General features: G+C 47.3%; 1 protein-coding gene across 1 annotated transcript in view; it reads left to right on the forward strand.

Annotated features, from left to right (window-relative positions):
* Positions 1–9351, forward strand: part of LOC109460730 (ectonucleotide pyrophosphatase/phosphodiesterase family member 7-like) — a 31502-nt gene extending 22151 nt beyond the window's left edge. Inside the window, exons 3-6 of the mRNA XM_074322674.2 lie at positions 3550–4176; positions 5272–5509; positions 6715–6835; positions 9014–9351. Of these exons, the coding sequence (XP_074178775.2) occupies positions 3550–4176; positions 5272–5509; positions 6715–6835; positions 9014–9068 (1041 nt within the window). The 3' untranslated portion in view covers positions 9069–9351. The remainder of the gene's footprint in view (positions 1–3549; positions 4177–5271; positions 5510–6714; positions 6836–9013) is intronic.
* Positions 9352–11063: the final 1712 nt, after the last annotated feature.

Here is an 11063-nt window from a genome sequence, read left to right on the forward strand (position 1 = left end):
AGCACACATCCTAAAATTCCCATGGGACCAAGTGAGAATAATCATAGTTTCCTAAGACTACAGCTTGGGATATCCTTAAAGAAGGTGTCTGTTGAGAATACAGAACAAGAAAACAATTCAGTTTCAAGTTGGAAACATCTGAGATTTAACGTGCAAACATCAGGTGCTCAGCTGGATATGCAAAGCTGCCTAGCTCCCTCAGAATATCAATATCAGCTTCCACTAAATAATAAAATAGCCAAACTACATTCTACAAAATGTTAGACGTCTCATCCTTCTAGTCAATTCCATACTTCAGAGCAAAGTCAATTTATATGTAAGTTAAACAAAGTACCGTCGCTGAAACCTGAGAATTATGTCAATTGCCAATCAGAAATGCAATAAATAAATATTAGAGGACGTGGAAGTTAAAGCAACCATAGAAATTCTATTATCAGAAAGGAAAATGTGTTACCTGTGGAGGCTACAAATAAGATGCTAGAATCCAAAAGAGACAGAGTTTCTGTAACTATTTCCATAAGTTAATAAGCAGTGAGAATAGGATGGGTTTTGCACCCACACAAGGAGATATGGCTCATGCATTCATTCAACATGCATTTAATCAGCAGTTAGCACTTACTCTGAACCGGGACTGTCCTAGGTCCCAGGAAGAGTGTAGTCAATAAGATCAATACGGCCCCTGATCTCCTTGAGCGTACATTCTAGAGGAGAGAAACAGACAGTAAATAAGTGAACAAATGAAGATACTTTCAGATTGGACACAGCACTTTAGAGAAAGCAAAACTGGATCATCTAATAGAAAATGAATGCTGGAGGGCAGAAGGGGCAATATTTCACCTCTAGCTATGGATAGCAGAGCTCCTGGAGCCTTCCAAAGTATGTAGCATTAATTAAGGCCAAGTCTTAGGTCAAGTTTACTAAAAGCAGAGCCTGAGGCAGGGATTCCGTGCATGTAATGCACTGAGGGAGAGCTCTCGGGAGATGGAAGTGAGAAAAGCTAACAGGACAGAGGAAAGAGCTAAGGGAAGTGTGGTCCCAGATGGAGACCAGCTTCAGCCTGACCCCTCGGGAGCTCTGGAGCATGAAATGCACCCTGATGTTATCCTACCCAGAGGCCAGAGGGCTGGTCTTTTGTCTTCCCGTCATCAATCGCTGGCCATGGTCAGCTAGGTGTGGAGAAGCAATATGGGACTCTTCCTCAGTGAGGCAGGACTTAGCCACTTAGGTGAGGGTAATGTTCCAGAACATGGGGCAGCTGAGTCATTAGCAGCCACCCTCACAGAAGTGGGTGTAGGTGTATTGGCCAAGTAAGGGGATCTTCCAAAATGCTTTCCTACTTCTCTCTCAAACATACATGGGAAGTTTTGCCGTTACTTTTCGTTATAGTTTTCTGCTCATTTGTTGACCAAATAGCCACAACCCAGGGGCCATTATCCCAAAATCCTCCCAGTTATTTATTCCCCATACAGAATCAACACAGTCACACGACCACCGTGTCTTAGTTCTACTGAAGCCAATGAACTTTAGAGTGTTTTTCAGAACATCCAAATCTTGGACGAGCCAGGAAATATAACAAAACAGCCCTCAAGGTAATAGCTTCGCTGAGACCAAGGAAAGTACTTCCTCCCCAAATAAACAGGCCATTCATTCACTAAACCAAAAATCTACTGAGTACCTACTATGTACCCATTCCTAGCTGAGGAGCTACTTTATAAAAACAGAACCTACTTAGTGAGATGTGTCCATCTTATTGTGAACTCGTTGGTGAGCATACAGAAAACTATTTTATTTTCCTAACCATTTTACCAACCTTTGTCCAAAACCACCTTTCTGCTGGGAGCAGATCACTTAAGAATAGTTTCATGACTTTGCAGTCACTTGTGTTGTTAAAATAGCCCCATTTCTGAAGGTCAGTCCTGCTCATCTTGTATGCAAGTCCAAGCCCAACTCCCCAGACACCTCCCCTGCCACAGACCCTCCCTGGTGGCCCCAGCAGCCTGGCGTCAAAGGAGCATGGCCTGTGGTCTACTCTCTCAGACACACACACCCCTTCCCTAGTTTACCCCCTGGAGACAAAGAGAAGCAAGAGATATCAGGTCAGATTGTATCCCATGACAGATTGTGGGCCAGCCCTGGCTCTTTTCCTGTTGACTATAATTTGTTGTCCTGCCTAGTTGCCTATGGCCTGACACAGAGGTGTGAAGGTCACCAGGCCCCAATGACAAGGGTCTCAGTGTCCAGCAGCAACCCCAGGCCCTGCTGGAGCCTTGCACGACAGCCACATTTCACAGCTGACCCACCCATTCCTCTAATGTAAGAACCCAATGCCCCATGCTGCAGCCATTTCTGGAACCCAGAATCTCATCTTCCCATTGCAGCCCCCTAGTCAACTTCAGTACCCTGCAGGAGACAAAACCGAGAGGAAATAATCATTGCCCCCTCTTCACCTGACCATGCCACCTTGCCCAATACTCTTTCTCCCTGTCCAGGAAATACATAAGCTCATGAGGAACCTGAGGTGAAAGGCATTTGAGTAACGAGCATCCAAGTCGTAGAGAAAAGATACAACCAGGCAATCCAGCCTCAGAGCACACTTTTAACCGCCATATTGTTCTGACTCTGGGTAGGTCGTCAGGCCCAGTGGTTAAGCAGACATCTACATAGGGGACCAGATGGCAGTCTCCACTTCTGGCAAACACCCCCAAATTTTATAAACATTAGATATGGAAACAAGAAGGGCAGCGTCTCCCGTCTCCCACAATCCCAGAGGAAGGCCCAATATTGCCTCTCATTGGCTTTGACATGGGCCCAAGGCTAAACCAATGACAATAGCCAGAGGATGCAGTGTCCTCTGTGACCAGGTTAGAGCTACATCCACCTCTGGAGCCTGATGTGGAGCCAGCCCATCCTGAACCCGACTTGGAGCAACGGCAGAGAGGAGAGTCTCCAGGGAAAGTGAGGGGCTCTGAACCAGCAAACAGGGGAGTGGGTGCTGGGCAAACAAACATATTACCTGTCCACTGCACACACTGGGGAAGGCTTGTGGTGGCTTGTTATATCTGGAGGCAAACAGGGCCTGCTACGTGCTAACACACAATGCCCAACACTTTATCTTCAAGTTATTGGGCTCAATCCTCACAAAGCATCCTGTGAACTTTTTTGGCACTTTACATGTAGAAACACTGAAGCATAAGAGATAAAAGAACTCACTCACCATCACCAACTTAGAAAGTCCCATTTCTCCTCCATTCTAAGGAACTTTTTTTTTTTTTTTCATTTTGCCATCTCCGGATTTGCAGTGCATCTTCCGATCACTGGATGGTGTGGTTTAATTGGCAGCATCTTCCTTCCAATTAGCACATAATATAATAGCACACTTTGCAAGTCATGCTGTTTTAGATTCGATGAGATCCCGGTGAAGCCAGGCATGAGACCCAACCCCATCTGACTCCAAAGCCCAAGGGCATGGATGTAAACATGTGGGTCTTTGCTTATTGTGAGAACGGTATGAAAGCTGGCCCTGACGGAATTTTCTTCTCGTGCTTGCAGGGGAGGAAGACGGCGTCATTCCACTATCCCGGGGGAGGTGCTAAGTACAAAGGCGAAGCCGTGCAGAGGTCCCTGGTGGAGTCTTACAGTCACCCAGACAGCAACGAGACAGAGTGGAGAGAGAACATTGATATCGTCATGGACTGGTTCACGAAGGAAAACTTTGACTTCGTGACGCTGTACTATGGCGAGCCAGATAACGTGGGCCACAAATACGGGCCTGAGACGGAAAACAGAAAGGTGATTATTCAGCAAATCGACAGAACCGTTGGGTACCTGGTGGAAGCCATCGAGAGGCACAGCTTGACTGAGCATCTTAATGTCATCATCACATCAGACCATGGCATGACCACCGTAAAAAAGAAGCCCAATGTCACCGAGATCCTCTTGACCAACTATATCAAGTTCAGAGACTTGGTCAAGTTTCATATTGTGGACTACGGAGGCTTTGGAATGCTCTTGCCCAAACCAGGCCAAAAAGAAGCCCTTTACCAAGCGCTGAAGGACGCACACCCACACCTCCACGTCTACAAGAAAGAGGACTTTCCAGAACGCTTTCATTTTGCTAAGCACGAGCGGGTCCTGCCCATCGTGTTGTACGCTGACCCTGGTTATAACATCAACGCGGTGAGTTGATTCTAAAAGGCATACAGTCATCTTGGATCTGGCAGACAGCCTCCAGGGAGGAACATTTCTGAAAAACATTGCAACAGAAACGAATGCACAATGAGTGGTAACCTGATGTTTTCTAAGTGTTCCCCACCCCTACCCCCAATCCTATATCCCACCGAACCACCCCTGCCCCACGTTACCATTACGCAGTAATAATGACAACCATCCCTGGCCAAAGCTAGGTGTCGAGCAGTGCGCTCAAAACTTCACCTGAGTAATTTCATTTTGGTCTTCCCTACAACCCAAAAGATAGATGCTTTTATCTCCCCCATTTTAACAAGGAAGAAACCAGAGTTAGCGAGAAATGATTGGGATTAGAAGAGGAAGGCTGAGGTCTGAACCCATGTCTGCATGCTTGATTATTTTTGCACAGATCACCAGGAGAGTCACCAAAAAAAAAAATGTTCTCCTTTGTACATATCAAAAAAAGGCAATCCTGTTCACACAAAAATTTATACACAAATCCTCGTAGCAGTATTGTTTATAATAACCAAAAGGTAGAAACACCCCAAATGCCCATGAACTTATGGACAAATAAATATGGTATATCTGTACAATGGAGTACTATGTAGCCATTAAAAAGGAATGAAGAATACATTCTACAACTTACATGAACCTTGAGAATGTTATCCCCAGTGAAGTAAGTTAGATACAAAGGACCACATATTGCATGATTCCATTTAAATGAAATGTCCAGAATAGGCAAAGCTACAGAGGTAGAGCATAATAGTGCCCTCACTGGAAGGGTAAGAGAAGTTCACATCTATGTATAAAGCACTCAGAACAATTCACGGTACCTAATAAGTGCTTGATGTGGGAGCTATTGTCACTATTATCATCTTCCTGCTATTTCTAATGCATATGCTTTCTTTATTCTCTCTTAAAGACCTTTCATTCCTTGCTCTTCTCTCGGCCACGGCAGACAGCAACGTCCTTTTGTCGTTTACATTTGCAAAGATTTCACGGATCTGAGAAGCATGAGATTCACTAAGGGGCAGTTTTCTGCCGGTAAGAACCTAACGTGGCTTTTTTTATATTATTCCCTTTCAGCAACTTATCATATATTTCAACAAAGGAGATCATAGCTTCGATAATGTCGACATGGATATGAAGACCATCTTCAGAGCTTTCGGGCCAGATTTCAAGAAGAATCACCTGGCAGAGCCTTTTGACAGCATCCACATCTATCCACTCATGTGTAAGCTCCTGGGGGTTACTCCCGAACCCCACAACGGCTCCCTGGCGGTCACCCAGGAAATGCTTGTGGACTCTTATGACCAGCAGCAAGGTGAGATACAAAAGTAACCACCAGGAAATTGGTGGTGTGGTCTGTTCTGTCCTGAGCTAGAAAAGATTCATAATGGGGCGGGGCGGGGGTGGAGGGAGCACCTGGATGGGGGAGGGGCAGGAATCACACAGAATAATCCTGTTTCTCAGCAGCTTCAGCCCTCCCTTCGCCCCCACGCACAAGATATCAGCAGCTCTAAAAAAGATAGCAGAGAAAGTAGGGAACCCCTGGACACGCTGGTGACATTTAATATAGTGCCCCAGGGGCTAAGGGAAGGCTCTCCACACAGGAAGTCAGACAATAATCCTTCTGATCCGCAGCAACAGTGTGCAGTCTGCCCCCAGATGCCCCTTGTAGATACCGACGATCAGACTTCCTTCAGCAACTCCATGCTTGCTGGTACCTGGATAAAAGCTGCTCATAGGGCAATCACAAAGCCTTACCATTCCTCTCATTGTGAAAAAGGGGCAGGGATTCCCACAAATGACATTCCTAATTCTCAAGATTTCAAAATCCTAAATCTGGGCAATATCAAGGAAGAAAGGCATCATGTCGAGAAAGTCAGTCGTTTGCAAACACTGGGCAGCTTTTCTTCTGCCGGGAGAGACTTAGATACTGCCCTGTGATTTATCGAGTGCTGAGAGCAACCACACTCAGTCAAAATGGGGTACAAACAACAGTTTCCTGCGCCCTTCTTCCAAGCCACTGCCCACAATCTTCTCGGGAACTTACAAGGAAGCCCTCCATTTTACAGAAAACGAACTGAATGACCCACTCACCAAATCATTGAGAATTTTTTTTTTTAAGTTTTAGAGTTTTGCAGCAACTACTTGGGCCCTACTCCTGTCCCCAAAGCACTTTGGGAGTCTGGAGTGAGGTGTATTTGACCATCAGTTATTGATAAGCAGGATATGCCACCAACTGATTTGCAGCGAATTGGCTCTTAGCAGATTGGTCATTTGACAAAGTGGTCATTAGGTAAATGGATCATTTGGCGAATAGGTCGTTTAGTAAATCGGCTTTCAACGACTTGCCCTGCGAGATTTCTCTACAGTGAGCACTTTCTTGGGTTAAATGTGCATTTCATTTCCATAATTAATATTCACTCACGCCTGGATGGGAAACTTCCCAGGGACCCAGGAGCAACCAGCACAGCCTCTTAATAATTGGACAATTAAAAAACTCTCTGATTTTTTTTTTACCAGGAGCACAGATGCAGAGGGCTGCTCTCCAAAAAGCAGCGCTGGGTCTCGGGATTGTCACGGGCATTCTTGCAGTTCTGTTTGTCACTATCATGACATACACAGCTATTCGTCGGAAAAAGAAGTAAGTGGCCTTTGGGTTACCCAGGGGTTGATGGGTGCACACTGTAATGATCCATTTCAACCACTTCCTGCAGGCCATGGGGGCGGGGGGTCCAGCACTTTTGAGAACCCAACAACCAGAGCCAACTTCACAGGCTTGCGACCTGGAAAATCGCACAGGGCCTAGAGCTCAGAAGAACCCTCAGCTTGGTTTAATAACCTACTGTCACCATCTCAAAATACTTGATTTTTTTTAACAAGGTCCCTGCATCTTCATTTTGTACCGGATCCCCAAAATTATGCACCAGTTGTATTAGTTTTCTACAGCTGCCATAACGAACTATACAACAAACAAGGTGGCTTAAGACAGAAATGTATTATCTCACAGGTCTGGAGACCAGATGTCCAAAATCAAGGAGTCAGCCGGGTCATGCTCCCTCTGAAACCCGAAGGGGAGGATCCTTTCTTGCCTATTCTGGAGGTTGCCAGCAATCCTTGGTGTTCTTTCTCCAGTCTCTGCCTCCACTATCACACAACTGTCTTCTCCATGTGTCTCTGCCTTCACATGGTTTTCTAAGGACACCAACCATGGAATGTAGGGTCCCATAATAAGATGAGTACGACCTCATCTTAATTACAGCTGCAAATACCCTACTTCCAAATAAGGCCATATTCCTAGGGACCAGAAGTGAGGGTTTCCAACATGCTTTTTGGGAACACAATTCAACCCATAAGGGTCCTGCCACCAGCCAAAGCATTACGATAGGAACTTGGTATACAGGGCCCAGAGCTCTGTGCATTATACGAGCCTCTTTCTACATCAAAATAGTTTGTCATTGGACTAAGCCTTCTGTATTCCTTACTACACCCAATTCTGACCATTCTTCTATTTTAACGTAGCACAGGGACCTCCTGAACACCATCAACTAAGGAAAGTCAGAAATTTACTTAACATTAACTCCATTACAAAGCCACATTTAATGTAGTTTATATTTGAATTGTGAAATTTTCCTATAAATTGAAACATGACCTATACAGGTCTCTATACCCTGAAGCAGCATTTTAGAAAGAAATCAATTGGTCCCTTTTTTTACAGAAACCATTAGCCATAGGAGAGATCCAGGAAAATCTTCAATGTACTCACTGAATTGCCAGGCCCACAGCATAACTTCTAAAAAGCAACCATTCCATACGGTTAAAATACATTAGGTTATTGTCGTGCAGGGGACCCGGTGGGGTCTCTGGTCCCGCTCCCCACATAACGCAGGATATGGTAAGGCCAAAAAGGAACACCCATGGAGCCATAGGCAGGGGAGTCATACCACTATATTCTCTCTGGCGGCACTATACTCTCACTGGAGGCTGGATCCACACTGTCCGCAAACCGCCATCCACGCTTGCCAGCCCAGCCGCCATCTTCCTGCTAGCCCCATTCTTTCTCTTCTCCTAGCGTAGCCACAGCAGTTATATTAGTGGCCAATGGCTCACTGGTTACAGCTGACGGCCAACTAGCCACAGCTGATGGCCATCCAATCACATTGATGGCCATTTACTACCTGAGCCAGCACCTGTCTATGTGAGGCCGAGAGCCTGGAAACTGCTTTCTGGGGCTCTGTCCCCACAATAATTATTATTATTAAAGAAAGCCTCAAGTCCAGAAGTTCAATCTTTAATATAGTATGTGCACACCCCCTCTTACCATTGGAAGGACCCCCGTGATATGTCCTAATGCTTCTTTCTACATCAACACCACCTGGAATATTTACTTGATGTGTTCAGCAGTTGTCCTAACCTTCACTTACACCTGAATACATCACACCTGTGAGGTCTGTGGGACGTTAAAAACCCTTCAGTGCCTCACTCCTTCCAGATTCATTATCTGAGCTGTATGACCTTATGACCTTTGTCCCTCCTGAGAGCCCACACACAACAATAAAGGTTTCTTCTGTGTGCAGATCAACGCCGTGGCCCACTCAGTGTCCTTCCCCAAGCTGCTTCCCATCTATGGCACCAGGAAAGGCTGGCCCAGCCTACGTTTCTTAATATCTTAGGATCACGTCATATAGCATTACTATGGCATTGACTGTACATGCCCTTTTGCTCCTCAGAGGAAAGGTAACAGCTATTATGTGTGTTCATAGAACAAGCTCTATATTTATGAGTTTAACCGACCCACTCCCATTGGTTTTGTCTACTGCAGGGAGAGAGCTGAGCAAACCAGCAACAGTGAACTGACTCGCCGGACCCAGTTCTGAAGCATCATTCCTTTAGGACCAAGACACAAACTATAGTTAAGACTCACTGTTGTATCACAGGTGATTCTGTCTTAACACACTGTGACTAAGAGGATTTATGCGACATCTCGGACCCAGAAACCATTAATTCCGTGTAAAAACACAGCAATAACCACAGAGCACTTTATTTAAATCAACAGTGTTCCGGGAATAAAAGATGAACAGTTTTTGTGTCAGAGCCTTTGCTCACTTGGTTGTAGCAGAAGCACAACAGATAGGAGAGAATAAATGCATTCAATTAGAATTAATTCTCCTCTCTTGGTCTCATAGCTGAGCAGGGCTCCAGTGTTTTCATCCGAAAGGGGTAGTAAGATTTAATCTATCCCCTCATCTACCTTCTGGCAAGTATATTTAACAAATTAGTTCTCAAGACGCTTCTAAATGAAGCTTTATGCGAGGTTTGTGAGGGGAACCGTGTTAGACTTTGAACACAGTTCAAACTCCAGAGGCAGCACGGGTGGGTTGGGAACTGTCTGCCCTTCCTTTCACTCAAGCCATAATAACGTCGAACAGAAATAATTATTTTTTTTCTCTTCCTCCCCATCCCCACCTCTGTACCACCTCACAACCACCAGGAGCCCTCTTAGTCTTTTTTCCGATTCCTTTTTCCTGCACAGTGAGAACTCCCACTTACAGTTCCACGTGCTCGCCTGCATGGCATATAATGGCAGCATCCTTCCAGCATTTATCTGTGTGACGATTAGTTCAACGTCTCCTTCCCCAGGAGACCCTGAGCTCCAGGAGGGCAGGGACCTCTCCTGCTTTTTCTCACTGCTGCATCGCCTGTGCTTGACAGTGCCAAGCACATAGTAGGTGCTTCCCAAGTATTTGGTCAACAAAAGTCCCCATGGGTTCAGGATAGATAGACCCAAAGGCTGCAGGAGTGAGATCTCCGCCTTCTGTTGGAGGAGGTCCTCGAAAGGACCGACCACAGGGTCACCTGCAATCTGGCCTGGACGCCTGGAGGCTCACAACCAACCCTGCCCTCCATTCCCACAGTGGGAGCTGTTTCTAGGACGCAGCCTTAAGAGCACTATGGTGTTGAGGTCGCCTGGATTGGGTACATGACTGAGCCGGGTTAAGGCCTCTACAAAAACTTGTAGGATTCTGGCGTGTAGAGCGGAGGCCTACTGGTCTTGAAGCGCCCAAGACAGGCCTCCTAAGTAAGAGCCCTTGTTAAACCTGCCACCTACCCATCTGCAGGGGCCTGCGTCTCGGCGGCTTCTCCTTGCTCGCCGTGTACCGACCAGTTTGGGAACCAACTCCTTGACCTGAATGTCCTTTTCCAAGGAGAGAAAGGGCAGCCATGGCCGGAGTCCACGCACGCTGGGCCTGAGGCACCCCCACACCCGCCCTGGGCATGAGGGCGGTCAGGGTCCCTCCTGGCCACTCTCAGAGGGGTGGCGCTGATGAGCAGTGGGGTAGGATAAGGCCGCAGGGGCAGACCCGAATAAGAACACAGCAATAACCACAGAGCACTTTATTTAAATCAAAAAGGTGCAAAAACAGTGGGAATGGTTACCCGGCCCTGAGCCTCACAGGACGCTCCTAGGGAGCGCTCGCTGCTCTGCGCTGCCCGAATCTGGCGTCAAACCCCGACTCCGCCCCGCCCACGCCTGGCCCCGCCCCCTCCGACCCTGGCCGGTCTCCCAGACCCCAAACTTCGCCCTAAAACCCTCCTCCAGGACCCGCCTCGACCCTTCCTCAAGTCCCGCCACCCAGAACCCCCGGACGCCTCGACTCCCTCCCCAACACCACACCCCCGGACCGAGCACCGCCTGGCCCCGCCTCCATGCCCCAAGCCTCGCCTCCCAGGGCCCGAGCAAGGGCTGATCTCGCCCCAAGCCCCGCCCCCAGAGCCCATGCACCTCCTCCGGCCTGTCTCAAGCCCCGCCCCTCAGCCTGCGCACGGCCTGGGCCCCGCCTCCTCTGGGCCCCGCCCCGCTCCCGCCCCAT

This window comes from Rhinolophus sinicus, chromosome 10 (assembly GCF_057876585.1).
Source record: "Rhinolophus sinicus isolate RSI-liver-muscle chromosome 10, RSI-T2T, whole genome shotgun sequence".
Taxonomy (NCBI): Eukaryota; Metazoa; Chordata; class Mammalia; order Chiroptera; family Rhinolophidae; genus Rhinolophus; species Rhinolophus sinicus.